The sequence below is a fragment of the Fukomys damarensis genome, unplaced genomic scaffold (genome assembly GCF_012274545.1).
Source record: "Fukomys damarensis isolate Sample0158 unplaced genomic scaffold, DMR_v1.0_HiC HiC_scaffold_23, whole genome shotgun sequence".
NCBI classification, from domain to species: Eukaryota; Metazoa; Chordata; class Mammalia; order Rodentia; family Bathyergidae; genus Fukomys; species Fukomys damarensis.
Genome location: NW_022900935.1, coordinates 38,056,725 through 38,076,914, shown reverse-complemented (window position 1 = coordinate 38,076,914; position 20,190 = coordinate 38,056,725). Strand labels below are relative to the sequence as shown.

Sequence of the window (20,190 nt, the reverse complement as noted above, 5' to 3'; positions counted from 1 at the left end):
TTTTTGGTAACGGGGGTTGAACTCCGGTCCTTGCGCTTGCAATGCAAGGCAGGCCACCGAACCGCTGAGCTAAATCCCCGGCCCCTTCCTTTTTTATTTATTTATTTTTTTGTACCGGGACTCAAACTCAGGACCTCATGCTTGCGAGGCAGGTGTGGTGCCACGGAACTAAATCCCCGCCCCTCGAGTTGAATTTTAACCTTTCCTCTTGACACCTTCCCCCCTTGCATATTCAACATTTGAGCGCTCCAAACCGGGGATTATATTTTCTGCCGCTTCAAAGGCAAACTCGGTCACCCGACCTCGTTCGGCCAATGAAATGTTAGTCGAGTGTCGTATATTGTTTCCGGGCAGAAATTTGAAGAGGCAATGAACATTCGCTAGGTGTCCACCTGCGCCCTAAGACCTGTTCCTAGATGGCGGCTATTGGATCAACCGGCGTCCCAGAGCTTAGATGACACGGGACTGGCAGCCACACTGTAGGTGCTCAATAAACGGGATAAGTTCACGACTTGGCTTTTCTGTATGCAGACCAGACTGGCGCGCACCCGGCTTGGGAGCTGGGAGGGTTCAAGCTGAGGTTTGTGTCGCTGCACGCTTATGCAACTCCGAGGAAGCTCCTGCACTGAGTCCGAGGCCCGTGACCTTCTCCTCTCTGGGGAAGCCCCACCTCCTCCCACCACTCACCTGCAAGAGCTGCGTGGGGAGCTGCTGGAGTGGCAGGGCACTGTTAGCCTCTTCCTGGGTTTCTAAAGCCCGGGGCAGCCAGGAGGGCCACACAGAGGACCACAGGCATCTCTACCCAGGCTTTTGGGGCCAAGCCTGTGCCAGTTCCTTCTGCCACTCCAGACCTCCCTTGTCCTGCAGGAACCTGCGGCATCCTGTCACCTGGACTTCCCGTGTAGTCCTCACCGTTTCCTGTGTTTCACGACCCTTTCACAGTGGGTGTATTGGCACCTTGTCCTGGTGTCTTCCGGGGTTTAGCTTTTCTGCAGTTTTCCTCTAGCACCAAGCAGGTGCTCAATAAAGACTGGTTTTGCTGTCCCAAGTTGGTGGCCGGCTGCCTGCAGACCAGTGCTGGATGGTTAGGCCAGAGAAGCCAAGTGGTGGTGGGAGGGCCTGACCAAGTGGGTCAGGAGCCAGGATCCACTCTCTGACCTCAGACCTGGGCTCCAAGTTCTCTCCCGGCCTCTGTCCATCCCGCCCCCCTCCTTGCAACTGGGGACCCTGAGTGGACCAATTCTTTCCCAAGCAATGGGGATTTTGTGCTTAGGACTGGGCCCCTCCCAACTTCCCACCAAAGATTTGAACCAAGGAGCTTGCAAAAGCCATCTCTTTATTTTTCATTCCTGCCGTTCAACCAGTTTGCTCAAGCTGAAGATGAGTGGGCTCTGGAGGGGAAGGTGGAGTGTCTGTGAACAGACCCTCCTGGAAATGGTTTATGCACATGGCTGAGGCTGGTTAGACTTGAGAAGCAGTGTAATAATAAACTCTACAGAATTAGAAATGTACAAAAGTGTCAAGCTGGCTGCTGGCTGGTTTCTTGCCTCCCCGTGGAGGTCAGAGTTGTACCCATCTGTCCTGTGCAAAGGTCCTGGGGCTGACTTGAGGGGCTGAGAGTCATTGCCAGGAACAGCAGCAGACCTGCTCACCGAGTAGGAATGTGCCGACAGACAGGCATGCGTGTGTACCCGGGCACTGTGGGCCCCTCAGCCTCCATGGCTCCTTGAACGCGTCTCCGTCTCTGGCCTCTATGTCCGTCCTTTGAAAGTGTTCATGCAGGTATAGGTTCCTGAGAATCTGTGGATCTCCTCCAGTGCAGCCTGTGGGAGTATGCTGGGGAGGCGGGGAAAGAAAAGAAGACTGTCAGTATGGCGGGAGACAGCTGCTGACTCACTGGTGGCCACACAAAACAGGGCAGCAGACTGATGGTCCCTCTCCTCTATTGCTCAGCTATATACTGAATTCCCTATTATCCACGCCCTGTTTGTTGAGCAGACGTGGTGCCTGCTCTTGGACTTCCCAGCCACCAGAGCCAGGAGCCAAATAAACCTGTGTTCTTTACCAATGACCTAGTCTGTGGTTCTCAGTTATAGCAACGGAAAAGACTAGGCCAGCATCTCAGGGCCACATCTCACACAGAGATCCATCAACTCCAACCTTCGCTTCTTCAGCAGAGACCTCCTGTGTGGGACTCAGGCACCGTTTGGGTGTCACAAGCTCTGGGCAGTGTCCCACAGGCCTCTCTCGGTGTGACCTAGATCTGGGCTGCCCTGGGGTCACCTTCACCCGTCCATCACGTCCCACACGAGTGCCTTCACGGCAGATATTTCTTCTCGGATCCCCGGCCCCACAAAGGCCGTGGTACAGAGGGGCCCTGGTCTGTGTGCTGAATCAGACTGGAGACCCCTGCCCACTCTAGGTGCAAGGCGGGAAAGGCTCTCACTTCTGGGCAGAGGCTCTGGAAGGCTCCCGGGGGTAGCAGCCCCGGAGTTTCCCATTTGAGGATTTCTCTCTGGGAACGCGAGGAGGGGTGCTGTGCAGGGATGGGCAGGGAAAGCGTTCGCCATGAACCTTCCCCTCTGCTTTCTCCCGGCCGGCTGGCCTGTACCTTTTCAAAATAATGAGGATGTGCATGGTCCACGGAAGCAGGAGGAGGGCCTGATTGAGCTGCACAGCCTCCACTGTCCTCCGGGCCACCGTCTCTGGCTTCAGCGGGGGGAAGAGGTTGGGGAACCTGAAGGCAGGAAGAGACAGTGATTTCTGCCTGAGGAGCAAGCGCTTCTGCCAGAAGCTGCCAAGACTCCTGTGGCCTCCCCGGAGTGAGAGGCTTGAGTCCCAGACCTGTGCACCTGGGACCCTGTCTGTGAAGCCGAGGTGAGGTCCTGATGCCCCAGGCTCCTCCCTCCCGCTCCTCCGCAGTCCTGCGAAGGTTCACAAGTTCCCCCGTCTTGACCCCCTCTTCCCGGCTCACTCTTCTGTCCTTGTCGCCTTACACTCTGCTATCAGGGCCTTTCTCTAGTTGTTCTAGCGGCCAGGCTCACTCTTGCTGGCTCCCGCTCTGGGAGGCCTCTCAGCCCAGTCACTGTCACCCCGAGTAGCCTCTGATCTCCTCTCCTTGCTGATCGCTTTGACTGCATTTAGCACATCTAGAATGGCCTTGTTCCCTTGTTATTGGCCCATATCCCGCATCAGACTGTGAGTTCCATGAGGGCCGCAGCCTGATCAGTTTTGCTCCCCGCTGTGTCCCATCCTCATCTTCCCGCACAGTGTCCAGCACGTAGTAGGTGCTCAATAAATACTGAAAGGCCAATCGGCTGATCTATTTGTTGTTCCCCAAGAGTGTCCTGCTTGTCCTACCTGGAGGCCTGGTTCCTCATGCAATGTTCGAGTCCCTGATTCATGCAAACATTTGCAGAGTGCTTTCCATGAGTTTCTAAATGAATGGACGATTGCACAGGCAAACATCAGGGGCTTCCCGTGCCTATCACACGTCTCTCACCCCAGGCCTGGCAACAATGCTGTTTCTTCAGTGCCAGGCCTGTCCATGAATCATCCTCTCCCACTGACAGATAAGGAGACAGAGGCTCAGGTAATGAGTGGGAGACCCAGGTCTGCAGGAGCACCAGGCCCCTGCCCTAGTGCCTTCCTGCCCTGCTCCTGCCACCCTCCCTGTCTGTAGGTGCAAGGCCGGTGCCGCTGGCTCTGACCTCAGCTGCACAAAGGCTGTGTGATCTGCTCTGTCCTGTTTCCCTTTTCAGATCACGATGGTGCTTCCCAGAGGTCTGCAGTCCAGAGGGGCAGGCCTGTGGGTTCCGCAGAGACCAACACGTGCGTGTACGCATGCGTGATGAATGAGCCCTGATTGTGGGCCCGGTAGATCCCGTGGCCGATGTGGACTCTCTGCCTCCACCTGCTGCCTGTTCTGCCTTTTGGGGAAGAGGATGAAGGGCAGATGGGCCAAGCTGTATGGGTTTGGGGGGACCCCCTGGTGAGACCCTGTCGGAGAACTGCAAAGCAACCTCAAGCCCGCCTGCTGGTGGGATTTTCTCCTTTCTTTTCGTGGTGGGTGGGATGGTTGTCTGGGGCACTGGCAGAGCTCTGGCCTCCCACAGAGGCCACACAAATTCCTGGAAAAAGCGTGCTCAGAGAGCCAGCTTCTCAGCCTCAGTTCCGTTGCCTATAAAATGGGGATAAGAGCTGTCTTGGGGTTGCTATGAGGGAGTAAGTATAGGGAGATGAGGCTGGAATATAGACTAAATCAATAAATAGAGACTTAAACTCTGGGTGTGTATAATGGGAAGGCCCACCCTGGGGCCATGTACCAATAGGCATGTAGGCTTGGTAGAATAAAAGGGAAGCTTGCAGCTGCTTTTTTGCTGCCTCCTGCCTGCCATGCTATGGACTGTTTCTCCTCTGCTATGCCGCTCTGCTATGCTGCCCTGCCTCGGAGCCAGCCAACTATGGACTGAAACTCCTGGAAACTGTGAGCCAGAATAAACGTTTTCTTCTTAAAAAAATAATGACATGGCCAGTCTTGCTGGGAAACCCATCAGTTTTGACTTAAACTTGTTCTTCACCTTCAGCCCCGGGAAGCTGCTAAGCTAAGCAGCAGTAGGAAAACAATCTTTCTTCCCTCCCTCCCTCCCTTCTATTCTTCTTCTTCTCCTTCTTCCTCCTTTCTCTCTCCCTGCCTCCCTCTCCTTCCTTTTCCCTTCCCCTCTTTCTCTCCCCCTCTCCTTCTTTCCAGTCTTCCTTTCTCTTTTCTTTCCTTGCAATAGGCACCAGGTAAGCACAGGTCTTCCTTGCACCACACTTTCAGGCAATGCCCCAAAACTCACCTGCACACTTGCATATAACTAACATTTACCTAGTGTGCACAACTGGCAGGCATCATTAGTGGATTACCACATAGGAGCTCATCCAACTCTTGAGGTAAGAAGTACTGCTTAGATTCCAATTACACAGATGAGGAAACTGAGGCAAAGAAACTCAATTTTTCTTCCTTAGGTCATGTAGAGCTGCAGGCCATGTAGGTCCACACTCTGAGCCACTAAGGAAAATGACTTAGGGAAACCTTGAGTTTCCTTCTTAACATGATGGAGAGGGAAGATGCTAGAAGATGAAACAAATACACAAATGCAATGGCTGTGAATGTCCTGCCCCTTCTGTGCCCAGGGAACCCAATTAAAACTGCAGATCACCACTGCCAACATGCATTTATTGAGCACTTCTTGTGTACTCAGATGAAAAGAAACCAAGTCTTTGAGGAGGAAAAAAAAATTTATCAAGGACCATTAATAACATTTATGCTAAGATGTTTCTATTACAAAAAATTGTTTCTTCTTAGTAAAAAACAACAAAGGCAGCAGCTTTTTATTGAGCATCTACTATGTCCTCAGCATTGTACCTGATGCATTATCTGTGTAATTTCCAGTTCTCCCAGTAATCCTATGAGGTAAATATTCCCACCATTTTACAGAGGAGCAAAGAGAAGCTTGGAGGGGTCATAAAACAAGCCCAAAGCTTCATAAGCACAGAATAGCTGGGGAATGTTGCAAAGCCAGGTGCTTTTTACTGTTGACTATGCCAACCACACCGTCCCTGTTAATAACAACCAGGGTGTGCTGAGTGGCTCCCATGTGGCCTGCACTGAGCTGAGCTGTCTCATTGAGTTCTCATGATGTCCCTTCCACATCGCCCTCACTTTTGAAAGAAGTGAAAGCATCTAATTCAGAAGGCAGACCATCACATACTACCTAGTGAGAACACGGGGAAAATAGCTTTCGGAGAATGCCTGGTTTCTGTTTATCTAGACCCTTGTGCCCCGTGCAAGTCACCAGCCTGCTGTTTACTGGGGGCTTACGGCGTGGCACATTTGATTCTCTGCGCTGATGCCATTTTATCCTCACCACCTATGAGGCTGGTCAGCAGCCCATTTGACAGATCCACAATGAGGCCCAGAGTGGTAACCAATCAGACCCGAGGCCATTCAGCACATCACAGCTGCCAGGGGAACACCGCTGGGCTCCTAAGACTGGATTCCAAACCAGTGGTCCAGCTCCCTCTGTTGGAAGTGTTCTGGGAGAACGGGCTTGGGCCTCTGTTTCTCTGCATTGGGCTGTCTGTGTATTATAAAGGCACATGTCTTGAGCACACAGCTTGGTTAACTTTCACCTTTTTTTTTTCTTTCTAGTACGGGGGATTGAACACTGGCCCTCCAGCTTGCTAGGCAAGTGTTCCAGTGCTGAGCTGCACCCCCAGATCTATAACAATAATATTGCTATATCATTACAGTAATTGTTTATTTTAACTTATACCTGTTTAATCACCACCCTGAGCCCAAAGAGGGATTTTCTCCCTGCTTCCTTCCCAGAATTTTTTTTTTTTCTAGTACGGGGGATTGAACACTGGCCCTCCAGCTTGCTAGGCAAGTGTTCCAGTGCTGAGCTGCACCCCCAGATCTATAACAATAATATTGCTATATCATTACAGTAATTGTTTATTTTAACTTATACCTGTTTAATCACCACCCTGAGCCCAAAGAGGGATTTTCTCCCTGCTTCCTTCCCAGACTCTGTCTTCAGCCCTGCCAGGGGCAGCAACTGCTCTGGTTTCCAGCACTGTAGCCTTAGTTTCCCCATTTTAGAACTTCACAAAAGGGGAATCACACCGGATGTGCTCTTTTGGCTTCTTTCGCTCAGCAACATGCTTGTGAGCTTCACAGGGCTGCTCACGTATCAATGCTCTGTATTCTTTGTATTGTTGGGTAGTATTCCACCACATGTGCACAGAGCACTCCCTTGGCACCAGGGCTTTGTATGAGCTCCCTGAACTGAGAAGCGGGACCCTGCCCTGGCCTGGTATCTCACTGCCTTGCATATGGAGAATCAGACACCAGAGCACACAGCCAAGGCTTTGGGGTATATTCTTCGGGCAGCTCTCTCCATGGCCCCCCTGGCTGCATTGCCTCTGGGGAGGAGGCTGGTCCCCAGCACTGACCTGACCCGCATGCCCTGGAACATCTCTGTGCTGGTGTGAAAGGGAAGAACAGTGGTGGCGCTGACGCCTGGACAGTCCAGCAGCCCCAGGGTCAGGCTCTCCATGAAGGCGAAGGCCGATGCTTTGGAAGTGCAGTAGTCGATGGCTCCGGGGATGGCAGACAGCGCCAGCACAGAGTTGAGGCACACGATGTGGCCATTCTGCAGCTCCAGCATGCGAGGCAGGAAGGCCTTGGTGGTCTGAGGGTGCAGAGAGGGTCAGTGTGGAGCAGGTGCGACTCTCACCGAGCCCTCCACGCCATCCTGGGGAGAGCAGCCTGGCCCCAAAACATACCCTATTCTAGTGACCATGCTTTCCTGAAGCAGGGGTCCAGGGACCCCTGGCTGTGGACACTGAATTCATAGATCAGAAAGCCAAAGGCTCCCGGGGCTGCTCATTCCTCTCGTGTGACCACTTTGTCCTCGGACGTCCCTACTGGCCTCAGCCTCGCTCTCTGCTCCCATCTCACCTCACGCCCAGAGCTGGCCCGGGGTCAGGACGGCCCTTACCCAGAACTGGCCCAGGGTGTTGATGTGCTGGGACTTGAGGAGGGCGTCGTCGTCACTGTCCATCAAGCTCTTCCCGTGGACCACGGCGGCATTGTTCACTAGGATGGTGATGTCACCCACCTGTGGACGAGCGGGAGCCGGGGGCCCTGAGGATTCTGGCCTGGCTGGCTCGCACCTGTAGGCGCACAGACCAGGACCCACCTCCCCCAGCCACATGGCCTTGGGGAGCTCTGTCACTGGTCTGAGCATCAGTCTTGTTCATAAGATGTTGGTGGGGCCAATCCACCTGTGTCCGAGGATTAGAAATAATTTATGGCATCTTTTATACCTGGGATACAGCGCATCTACAATAAATGAGGTGATCATTGCACAAAAATAGTTAACATCGCCATGGGCCAGATACCTTAGAGGGGTAGTAGCTCCTCTTGGGGTTCACCGACGCACAGTCAGGTAGACGCCCAGAGTCCAGAGGATTTTCCCAGATGGCAATGGGACATTTGTCTCTTGGTTTAGACAGATAGGACCTCGACTTCCAAGGAGACAGAAGCTGACAACTCCTGTGGTGTAATCAGCCCAGTCCCTACTCGTGAAACCTGGACCAGGTTCATGGGAGAGTCCCTAAAGTTGCCTGGACAGTGCCATTCTGCCATAGCGAAGCTCTCTCCCAGGCTACGTGGGCTCTGTTTGCCCGGCATTGCCCTGTGTTGTGCTGTGCTGAGAGCAGGCCCTCTCAAGGCACTGACCTTCTCCCGGACTGCTTTGGCCGTCTGGTATACCTCCTCCCGGTTGCCCACATCACAGATGAAGTAGTGGCACTCAGTGCCCATCTGCCGAATCTCCTCCATTGTCTCCTTCAGGCATTTTTCAGTCCGGCCCCAGAGAACAATCTAGAAGGAGAGAATGGGACTGATCAGATAGCCATGAAACTCAGTAGCTTCTTGTTAGGGTTTAGATCAAAATTCTCACATGTGTTGAAGGGGATGAGTTCAAGAGCTTGTGTGCTGGCAGGGCGTGGGTCCCCGGGGTCTTGACCTAGAAGAATGCATTTCCCTCCCTGGCTCCTCCCTTCTCTCCCTGCTTCCTGGCTGCCATGGTGTGAGCAGCTGTCTCTGCTGCGACCCTCTGCCATCCATCCAGTTTCTGCCTTGGAAACTGGCCTGAAACTGTGAGCTAAAATCAACCTCTTCATCTTTAAATTGTGGGGGTTGGGTATTTTTTCCAAATGACAGGGAAGGTCACCAAGATGCATATTTTAAATTCATGGGTCTCCCTCCTTTTGCCCAAGAATATAGTACACAAAGCTAATTAACCATACATTAAAAAAAAAAAGAAAGAAAGAAAGAAATACAGCTGACTCCTGGGTGAAGCCGTAGTTTTTTAGCCCATTTTTATCAACTGATATGCTGTTTACAAGTCTTTCTGATACTCCTCCTAGCAGGATGCTTCCTGCCAGCCCAAATCCAGCTATCTGGTGTACTCTCTGCACAGTATTCTAGAATTCTCTCCTTTAGGGATCAGGTGGTCTCATCACCCAATAGGTCTAGAGCTGGGATTATTCACAGCAGCAGTTAGGAGGAGGGATGGTGCTGACCGTGAGGCCACAGGAACTGTCACCTCACTGCCGTCAAGCTGGGAAGGGAAGAGGCGAGGGGCCAGCGAGGCACCTGTGGTAAATGTGGGCTCCATGCGGCAGGAGGTCACCCTGGTAGGACCAACAAGGGGGTACATGAAGGGTTTGAGTAAACTAATGAATGGTCCGTCCGTAACAGACTCAGAAAAAGCCTGACATAGTGTGGCATACACCTATGATCCAGAACTCTGGGAGGCTGAGGCAGGGTGATTGCCAATTCCAGTCCAGCCTGGGCAATTTAGCAAGACTCTGTCCCAAAAATAAAAGAGGGATGAGATGTAGCTCAGCGTGAAAGGCCCTGGGTTCAATCTTCAGTCTCTCTCTCTCTCTCTCTCTCACACACACACACACACACACACACACACACACACACACACACTCGGCGGGAAGACTGACCTAAAGGAAGATGATACCTCCCCCCACACAAAAGAGCTCAGGGTTGGATAGGTGGGGTGACCACAGCCCTAAGAGTCAGCACAGAGGGAGGAGGGCTGGGACCCACACTGTGCAGAATAGAATCAGGGAAACCAAGAGCTGGAAGGCACTTAGAGATCTGTCCAATGAGTTTCTATTTTTCTTTTCCTTCTAAAATGATCAAGGAGGTACTGTGCCTACAATTCCAGTGCTCAGGGGAGGGAGGCAGGGGGGATCGTGAATTTGAGGCCAGCCTGGGCTACCACAAGTTTGAGGTTAGCCTGAGTTACCTAGAGAGACTCTGTCTCAAAACAAAAACAAAAACCAAATGAACAAAACCCCTTCAAACAAAAGCAAAACAAAGTCAGTGAAATCCCCCCATTAAAAAAACCCAAGATGAGCTGGGGATGTAGCTCAGTGGTACGGCGCCTGCCTTGAAAGCTCAAGGTCTTGAGTTTGATCCCTGGTACCGAACAAAAACAAACAACCCATTATGAAAACCTTAATGCATGAAGCCAGTAAGAGGAATAAATGACCCAGCTCTGTAATATTTGCTTACTCTAAAGACTGCTAATGAGAATGCAGGGCTGCTTTGGGAAGACAAACATGTGAAACTGGGGCTTAGGCACAGTCGCTGGGGTCACATTCAGCATGCCGGTCATTTGTGTATTTTGCTTTATCGCAGGACACAGACTAGAGTTGCTAAGGGTCACAGTTTACCAACCACGTACCCTGAAATCTGAGGGCTTTCCCTTAAACAGGAAGACTCCAAGACGGGGTTCGCTTGGTTCCCAAAGGGTTTGATTTTCTTTTTTAATCAGAGTCTTAAAAACTTTTAAACTATTTTAAAAAGAAAATACAAATGTTCCCTCAACCCCTAAAAATTCCTCTGGGAAAGTCCATTTTGAAAGCCCCACTCAGTCCAGCCACCTTGCTCACTTTAGCTGAAGTCCTGAAGTACAGGAAGCTTTGGCAAGGGACAGTCCTGTCACTTGTCTCCGTGACCACCCAAGTCGATCGGGGGCACACAGGCTGCGATCAGACAGGCTGCAAGGGATACTTTCTTGTCTTTTGAATGAAAAACAGAATGTGTTTCTCTAGGAAAGGCTGGAGGTTCAGCTCCGGGAGAAGAAAAGAGACAAACACTTGCTACAGGAAGGGAAGTTGGTGTGGCAACCATCTGTCCACCAGGCCCCATCTCTACCATCCTCCCTTATTATAATCCACCCATCCTCCGCCTGCCTGCCTGTCACCCACCCACTCACTCATCTACTCACTCACCCATCCCTCCACTTACCTACCACCCCTCCTTTCCTTCTACCCACCCATCCACCCATCCAAATCCATCCATCCATCTACCCATGTACCCACTCATCCACCCACCCATCCAACCATCCATCCATCCACCCATCCATCCACCCATCCATCCATCCATCTACCCATCTATCTATCCGTTTACCCACTCATCCATCCATCTGTCCATTCATCCATCTATCCGTCCATCCATCCATCCATCTACCCACCCATCCATCCACCCATCCATCCATCCATCCATCCATCCATCCATCCATCCATCCACCCATCCATCCATCCATCCACCCATCCATCTACCTGTCTGTCCGTCCGTCCGTCCACCCATCCACCCATCCATCCACCCATCTATCTATCCATCTGTTTACCCACTCATCCATCCATCCACCCACCCATCCACCCATCCATCCATCCATCCACCCATCCATCCATCCACCCATCCATCTACCCCCGTCCATCCATCCATCCACCTACCCACCCACCCGTCTGTCCATCCGTCCGTCCATCCATCCATCCATCTGCCCATGTACCCACTCATCCACCCACCCACCCATCCATCCATCGGCTTTCTTTCTCCTGCTCTGGTTACTTTTAGCTCACATGGGTAACAGGTCCATGGGGCTTGCATAGTATTCTAGGCTGAGGCAAAAAGGCCTCTAGAGACTCAAGAATTTCCAGGCAAGTGAACAGCAGGGAAAATCTGGGGACCTTGTTGGGAAGTCCAGTGGTCCAGCTGTGTGGGAGGACAGCCGATCCCCTCCAGGGGGTCCTGAGCAGTGGTCCGAATGGTGCCTTTCACTTTGGGACCTGCGGCTGCTTCACAGCACCAACAGGTGTGCTGTTCCTCACCCAGGGTGGTGGCGGCCAGGGTTTGGTCCCCGTGTCCCCACGGCTGGGTGGTGTGGAAGAGTTGAGTAGAGGTCATGGGCTGGGACCCCACCTTGGCAGGGCTGCTCCAGCCACCAGTTCTTCCCCGGGTCCCCTGCCGGGACCCTGTGGGGAATCTGAGTCACTGACCAGGAAACTGGCAGGTAAGCTTCCCTGCCCAGGTGGCTCTGCCTGACGCTGACATGACAAGTGCCCCGCCTGGTGCCAGACAGGGTGAGGCCAGACGGGGGAGGAGGGGTCTGCAGGAGGGAAGGGATGGAAGTCCAGGCGGGGTGCACTCGGTGAGAAGCCAATCTGGCCTCTTACTTAGTTTACTCCCAGCTCAGGGAGCACCCAGGAGGGGCGGGTCAGAGCCCTGGAATTTACTCTCTAGCTGTGCTCCTGAAATGAAAGCTCAGGTGGTGGCCTGACACCCCTGGCTTCCTTCCCTTCTGGGGCCAACAGTGAGCTCCTGTCTCCGCTTCGCCTGGGAACAGTTGAGCAAGAGGGAAGGGAGGGCGACCTTGGCCTCCTGGGTGTGGCCGGCACTGGCTGTGCTGCTGGGTCTGGGCAGGACTGTTGCCTAAGACCGGGGTCACCCCCTTGCCCCAGAGCTGCCCCTGCAGCTGAGACCTCTGCAGCCTCCCAGGTGAGGGCTGTCACGATCTGCTCCTCAGAGCCACACTCAGTGGGTGAGGGTGGCAGGGCTTGAACCCAGAGCCTTTCCCCCTGCAGATGCAACCTGAAGCCCCAGGTGTGGCAGAAGAATCTGAGCTCTGAGGACTCCGGTCCCAAGTCCCAAGTGTCTAGCACCCAGCATTCATTCCCACCCAGAGGGTCTTCTTGTGCCTTATCTTGTTCAATGCCCACAGCAAAGATGGGTTCGATGGCGCATGTCTGTAATCCCAAGCACTTGGAGGCTGAGGCAGCAGGATTGCTGCGAGTTCCAGGCCAGCCTGAACTACATAGCCAGACCCTGTCTCAAAAATAACAAACAAAACATCACTGCCACAACGCAACATCCACAGCAACCCTGTCCATCTACCTGCCGGCTCTGTTTGGAGAGTCCGCTGTGGGGTGGGCACTGTGCCAACTACCTGGGCCAAATGGACTGGGTTCCTGACTCAGGGAGCCCTGCTCAGTGGGGGGAGATGGAGTGGGAACAAGAAAACCACTGGCTTGAATGAGAGTAGGTGGGGTAAAGAATAAACAGGGGAACCTCCATTAAATTAGGGAGCGAGGAGGTAGCCATTGTGTCCAGGTATAGATAGGAAACTAAGCTCAGAGATGCCAAGTGTCTTGTCGCAGGTCACACAGCAGGAGCTAGGATGTGAACAGCAGTTTTGTCTGGCTTCACCCATAGTACCGCCATTCACACCTCTGGCTGGAGAAAACTCCTGGCCTCTCCTTCCAGGATCCTGTTGGGACCAAAAGTGCAACACCTTCCATGGGGAGGAGGCTGGGCCAGCCACACCCTCTTCGGTAGCCAGGAGAAGGATGAGTGCATGTCACCCGGGGCAGGGCTGGGGTGTGACATTGGGGTGAGGGCTGCGGCATTACCCGTGCAGGACGAGCTGGGGGGGTCCTTCCCAGGTCCATGGGAGGAAGTGTCTCTGTGTGATCGTGGCTGACTGCCATTTGCTTCTTTATGGCCATCTGTATGAGCGGGAAAAGTCTCTACATAAAAGGCTACTGACAATCTTAAAAACAGAAGGCGACATCAGCTTCCACATAGACCCTTCCTCAAAGAAAGGTAACTCAGCACTGCGGGGTCAATTCCTCAGTCCCTTAGCAGTGCCTTTTCAGGGCTCCCATCCACCATGAGGTCTTATTCATATCTTTCTCTTTGTTGCTTTTCTCTGCTTTCAGTGTCAAGGATGCTTATGGGCTCCTCTTCGTCCTCCAGAACCCTTCCTGAATAGCCCCTCAGTTCTGAAGCCATTCTGGCTTTTCCGTCCATCCGCCACTCAACACCAGGCAGTGGCCAGCATCTTCTGAGCCCTTGTCATGGGCCGGGCACTGTGCTGAGCATACAGATGTTTCCTCCTTTGGTCCTTTGAACCTCAGGAGTGGCTGACTCTGTTTCCCAGGTGAACCTTAGACAGACAAGGGGGCTTGCTCGGGTCCCTCGGCTCCCCCCAGCGAGAATTAGGCAGCCCACATCTACGCCTCTGGTTTGCGGGGGTTTGTGAGCCCGAGGGAAAGTGTGTTCGTCTCGCCCCAGCCTCCAGCACGTCTGGGCAGAGCTGGAGCTCAGTGCACGTGGTGCTGGCCAGGAGGCATTGAGACCGATCTGCCGGCCGGAGGGCGTGGGTGCCCCTTTCTGCCCAGCCTCGTTCCTCACTGGGGGCTCACACCAGGGCCTGGCTTTGGCTTTCGTTCCTGGAGCCCAGCTGCGGAGTGCTGTCCCACGGGGCTGTGAGCCGGGTGGTCCCGGGCGGCTCCCGGGAGGGGCATCTGTTTATAATTGGCAGCCCCGGAAAGATCCAAGTCCCTGGGCAGGTCTTCGGCAGGCCAGCTCCTGTCCCCAGGGCCCCGCATTTTGGAGCTGGAATGTGCTGTTGGCTTCATGGGAAGGATGAAAATACCCACTGGAGACCGGGAAGTACGGCAGGCTGGGTGGTGCCGGTGTGGGGGGTGCACATCTTGCCTCTTCTCCCGGCCCTGCCAGCGGGAAAATCCAATAAAAAGCCACGCTGGTGGCCAGATGAGAACAAGCAGCAAACAGCATCTAGTGTGTGACACAGTGGAGCTGTAACAGCACCGCACAGGAAGGGCCCGCCATGTGTGCCTGGCAGAGGGCCGGGAACGTCCAAAGCGGGGACACACACGCACGCACGCTCACAGGCTCTGATACGTCTGCAGCTGAGGTTAAAATTTGAATTTCCCTTGCCGGGCATGGTCATGCACGTCTGTCATCCCAGCACTCAGGAGGCTGAGGCAGGAGGACTGCTGTGAATTTGGGGCTCTGACTACATAGTGAGACCGTGTGTCAAACGCCACACCCCAAGTTGCTCTTCTTTCCCATCCCTGTTTCAAGAGCGAGACCCCATCTCTGGAGCAGAATGGCTTGGAAGCTGGGCTCTCGAGCCAGCGTGCCTGCCTTCCATTCTCCCACCACTAGGACTTAAATGAGCTCAGAAAGCCCATGTGGCTCTGATGGGAAAAGGTTGCAGGGCCCACTTGGAGGGGGATTGGGTGGGTTAGAAAGGGCACGATGAATGCCAGCTGTTACTATTATTAACACAGAACAAAAATAGATTGCCCTGCCCAGAGAAGATTCCTCTGGGTCTCTGGCCTCTCTGGACACAGCTTTGACTAGGGCAGGACACAGACTCAGAGGTATCTGTTCATCCCCATCCTTCCGCCGGACTGCAGGTCCTCCTTTTGCCGCACCTCTAGGGGGACTGTGGGTGGTAGAGAGGAGCCTCTGGGTTGCTGACAGGTAGGGAGCTTGGTGCACACAGTCCTGTCCTGGTCATCTGGAGCAGTGGCTCTCCTGCTAAGCTTCTGTAACAGTCATCTTTAGGGACTGTGGCTAGAAAATACTACTACTAATGATGAGGACGGAGGACTGACGCTCCGCTCTGACCCGAGCCCTGTGTGCCTCCCCTGGCACGGTGAGGAAGCCTTTTCCCTGCGGTGGACCCATCTGCGTCCCCACTGGTCTGCTCTCTGGGCCCAGCCAAAAGTCCACCAGCCCTTCTGCTTCGACATGAATGGGCGCTACCGAGGCACGTCCTTTCTGGACTTCCAAATCCTTTCCACCTTTGCTCCCCCAGGGGCCCTGTTTGCACGGCCTTCACCCCCTCCGGGAAGGCTGTGGGGGAGACCCAGGCCAGTCCAGGGAGGGCAGCTGCAACCATCACCCCAGAGACTCCAGTTCTGCAGGGTAGTGGAATCTGCTACAAGCAGAGGTTGTATCTGTGTCTGTCGCTGTGATAATAATAAAAACAGGCAGCATCGGGCCGGGGATTTAGCTCAGTGGCACCGTACCTGCCTTGCAAGTGCAAGGTCCTGAGTTCGATGCCTGGTACCACACACACACACAAAACCAAACCAAAAAACAGAAAACAAACAAATAAACAACAACAACAAAAACCCAGGCAGCATGTATTCTACAAAGTGTGATTGAAAACCACAGAGAATGTTAAAATGAAAACCCTTTTTGTTACATTAATAAACCCCTTCCTCTCGCTTCAGATACACTTATCCTATCTTCCTTGCCGCTTTCTGAAGAAGTATGGGAAGTCCTCTTTCCTGTCTTTAGTTGCACCGTCACGGCTGTCTCCGTGCAGAGTGTGTACCTCTCATGGTCATTTTGACTTTGGGGAAGAGCCAGCGGTCTGGTGACGGAACCGTGATTAAGGTGGATGAGGCACACACAGTCACCTTCGAGTCTGTCTTCCCGACGGATGGCACACGCAGCAGCGCTTATGCATTTTTGATCATACCTTGTAAAGGTGCTCAGGAAACAGGCCCTCCTCAACTTCTTCAGAAAGCAAGAGAGGGAAATATTGGGGGTTTTAAAATTTTGATTTTTTTTTTTTGAGAACTGCACACTGTGCAGTTCAGCCTGGCCTTGAACTTGTGACGATCCTTCTGCCTCAGCCTCCTGAGTGCTGACGTTATAGGCATGCCCCACTGGGGAGGTGGGGGGTATTTTGAAGGAGACCATGGCAATGTCTTTTACTGTAATGAACTTTTAAATATTTAAACATTCACTGTAGAGTTTGATCATTTCTCCTATAGCTGCACCACTACCAACCCTGGGAGGTCAGAGGTGACAAATCCCACTAGGCCTCTCTATCAGGGACCTGGGCCCCATCTTCACTGTCCTTCCTGGTCCTGTACTGCTGGGCCCCACGACAGCAGGCAGGGCTCTCCCTGGAGCCTTGAGAGACAGGTCTGTCCTGGCTCAGGCCCCAGCTCAGCCTGCAGAGAATGTCTTGGCGACCGCAGGCTAAGCTGTGGGAGAGGATTGTGAGGAAGCTCCCCAAATTAGATCAGCCGGCAGTGCGGCCCTCCAAGTCCCTGACCACAGCCTGGAGCTGGGCAGAGACTTCCGCCAGGCAGACGTGCAGTCGGGAACCGTCCCCAGGGCGCCACAGGGGTGACCGTGAGATCTGTGTGCACGCACGTGTGCGTGCACACACACACACACACACACACACACGGTGCTCACTGCTGGTGGCCGTTCTCACCCACTGGCTGTGCCAGTGTCCGGTCCTCCAACTGCTCCAGGAGAGGCATATGCCCATTTTTGCATGGGGAAACTGAGGCACAAGCAACTGCAAGCTCCTGGAACTGGGCGCCTGGCCCATGCTGCCTGATTCCCAAGGCTGTGTCCTAGGCCACCAACTCTTGCAGGAGCAAAGGGACCTAGGAAACAAACCCCCCACTCATGGCCCTGAGCACATGGGTGTGCCTGGGGCTGGATGGTAAGGCATCTGCCTCCCAGGGAAGGAGGGGAGGGTGCCACCCAGTCCTGGTATAGCTCAGCATGGTGTCATGGCTGATAGCTGGCCAGGGTACCCTTGGTCCCCAAGTGGGCGGGGAGGGACAGCACAGCTAACATTTCCAGGGCTCTCTTCTGTGTTGGCCTTATCCTAAGTACTTCAGAATTAGTTCTCACAACTGGCCAGGAGCTGATACAGGGTATGATATGTATCCCTCAAGAAACTAGGTCCTCCAGAACCTGTGAACGGGACCTTATTTGGAGAAAGGTTTTTGTTTTTATTTTTTTAGGAGAGATTTCTTTTTTCAGCTCACAGTTTGTAGAGGTTTCAGTCTACAACTGGTGGATCCCAAGGCAGAGTGGCACGGCAGAGGGACATTGTAGAGGAGAAACAGTTCACGTGGATAGAGGGCAGCAAAGCAAAACACATGAAGCACTGAGGTAGCGCAACAGCAAGTGACAAGCAGCAACAACAGCAGCCCCTTTTCCGTCCCTTATGTTTTATCCAGGTTATCCGCCCTTATGGCCAGTAGCACTCACACCCAGGGTGGGCCACCGTGAATCAACCCCAGCCTCACATCCGTAACCCCAGAATCATACACTCGAGATCCAGCCACCTGCAGCAAGCTCCACCTATGACCCCTTGAGGCTTTGGGGAGACATCTAGACACAAGTCAGAACATTCCACCCCTGGCCCCAAAAGACTCACAGTGTATTCATTCCATTAGACTTTTAGGAATTGTTGGCTTGTCTATTTCTACGATATCCTCGAGAATTTTTTAGAATGCTAGTTTGGTGGCTATGAATTTCTTAAGGTGCTCTTTGTCCTGGAAGGACCTTGTTTCTCCTTTAACTTTGAAAGGTAGTTTTTTCAGGATATATATATATGAGAAGGGCTTGGAAGTTGTTTTCTTTTAAGACTTGAAACACTGTACTCCAAGCTCTCCTGGCATTTAAGGTTTGTGTTGATAAGTCTTCTATATGGTCTTTGCAGATATAACTAAATTAAGGCTCTTGAAGTCAGATAGCCCTGTTGTTCCAGCCTCTAAAACCCAGAAAATGATCCCTTCTCCCTCCCCGGTGGTGCCACTGGGGGCCCAGACATTCCCCACCAGCAGGACAACTGCCCTAGCCCAACGGGTCTCCCTGATTCACCCCTTCCCCTGTCCATGCTCAAAAAGGGCCAGAGAGATCCTTCTAGAACATTAGTCTCACCTGGTCACTCTGTTTTTAACTTACAGTGGCTCCCCTTCTGGATGAGAATGAAACCTAGCAGGCCCTTCCTCGTCCGTCCCCATCCTAGTCCTCCACGCCTCTCGTCGGCGGCTCTGTGGGCTCCACTCCTACTGCAGGCCTCTGCCCTCATCCCCGGAGGCTCTGTCCTCTCAGGCTCTGCCCAGGGCCTGTCCAAGCAGCCTTCGGGTCTATCACCGGCTCCACCTCCCTTGCCGCTTTTACCTCCCTCCACCTCCCTCCTGCTGTGACTCGCCCATCTCCCCTTCCTGTCTCTGAGGATAAAGAGCTCTGGAGCTGCCACCTGCCAGGGGTCAGCAAGAGCTCAAAAACAGAGTGTGACCTCTGGATGGAGTCCCCACTGCGTCCCTGCTGTGATTCTCCCAAGCCAGACTGGTTTCGGGTCCACTCCAAACACCCTCCAGGGAAACAGGCACAGGTCTCCTCTCATCAGCCTGAACCCCAAGCGCCACCCCCCCGCCAATGTTAGCCGCCTATCCAGGCAGCAGGCTGCACCTCCCTCCAAGCAGAGCACGGGGCGGAGTCGCGACCTGTGCTCCAGTTCCCGAAGCCGGCTCGCTGTCCCGGTAGAGAAACCAGGTGACCTTGGTGGCTGAGGGGGGCGGGCAGGCAGGCAGGCAGGGAGGAGCCAGCACAGACAGATTGCTCTCAGGCCTGGTACACAATTCCAGTATGACCTTTCTGCAAAGTGCATTCTTAACTCAGTCTAAGTAACTCCTGCAGGTTTTTCCTTCTTTTTTGGTACTGGGGATTGAACTCAGGACCTTGTGCTTTCCAGGCAGGTAGAGGTTTTTCCTTTCCTTTCCTTGCTCCCTCTCCTTCCCTCCCTGCCAACAGACACATGAACAAGTGACTAAATAATAAACCGAGGTGGCCGAAAGTGCACCGGAGGAACATAAAACCTTGGGCTTGTGGCAGAGACAGCGGTCACAGGTGGTGTTTAGGTCGGGGAGGGGAACTCTAGCAGGAGGCAACTCTCCAGCAGACCTCAGGGAAGGGAAAGAGAGAGTCGTCAGACATCTGGGGGAAGCGGCAGTCAGAACAGCAGCGCAAAGGCCCTGGCGTGGGAATGAGCTCTGCGTGATGGCCAAGGAAGCCAGTGCGGCAGAGCTGAGTGGGAAGGGGGAATCTTCCAGTCCGACTCTGAGTGGGGTGGGCTGCCACTTGGGAGGGTTGAGAGCGGAGAAACGACTGCTTCTGACTGGGCTTCTGGGGCAGGCTGCTGCTGCTGGAGTGGGGGTGCAGGGCAGTGGAGGGCCCGAGTTGCAGGGTCTGGGGCTGTTGGGTATCTGGGATCAAGAGCACACAGGATTGCCTGCCTGAGAAGATGCAAGAAGGCTGCAGGTCCCCTTGGCAGTGCGGCCCTGGGAAGGTGGGTTTGGGCAAGTCCCAGGGATCTAGGAAGAGAAAGTTGCTTAATCACCCAGACCTTCCTTCAACTTCCCAGACTGCCTGGCTTTAGCGGGGGTGGGGTGGCGAGTGCGTCCTTCCCACAGGTACCCAGGGCGCCGCCCTCGGGCTGCACATAGGCCGCTGCCCACCTAAGTGGGAACCACAGTTTCCAATAACAAAGTGGCGGCGTCCACCACGCCCCTGACAGCCAAGGAGCTGCAGCCTGCTGGCCGGGGCGAAGGAGCACAGGCCAGCGGGCTCACATGACCAGGGGTGGCAGGGAGCGGCCTGGCAGGAGGCTCCAGGAAGCCTCG

The 20,190-nt window shown here is 53.7% G+C and overlaps 1 protein-coding gene across 4 annotated transcripts in view; it reads right to left on the bottom strand.

Moving 5' to 3' along the window:
• Positions 1-1,539: 1,539 nt before the first annotated feature.
• The window catches only part of Dhrs3 (dehydrogenase/reductase 3), a 33,805-nt gene continuing 15,154 nt past the window's right edge, over positions 1,540-20,190 (bottom strand). For all 4 annotated transcript variants that reach the window (XM_010628176.3, XM_010628175.3, XM_010628174.2 and 1 more), the window contains 5 exons: positions 8,294-8,437; positions 7,551-7,670; positions 7,003-7,241; positions 2,612-2,737; positions 1,540-1,836 (listed from right to left, as the gene is read on the bottom strand). In XM_010628176.3, the coding sequence (XP_010626478.1) occupies positions 1,752-1,836; positions 2,612-2,737; positions 7,003-7,241; positions 7,551-7,670; positions 8,294-8,437 (714 nt within the window). In that variant the 3' untranslated portion in view covers positions 1,540-1,751. The remainder of the gene's footprint in view (positions 1,837-2,611; positions 2,738-7,002; positions 7,242-7,550; positions 7,671-8,293; positions 8,438-20,190) is intronic.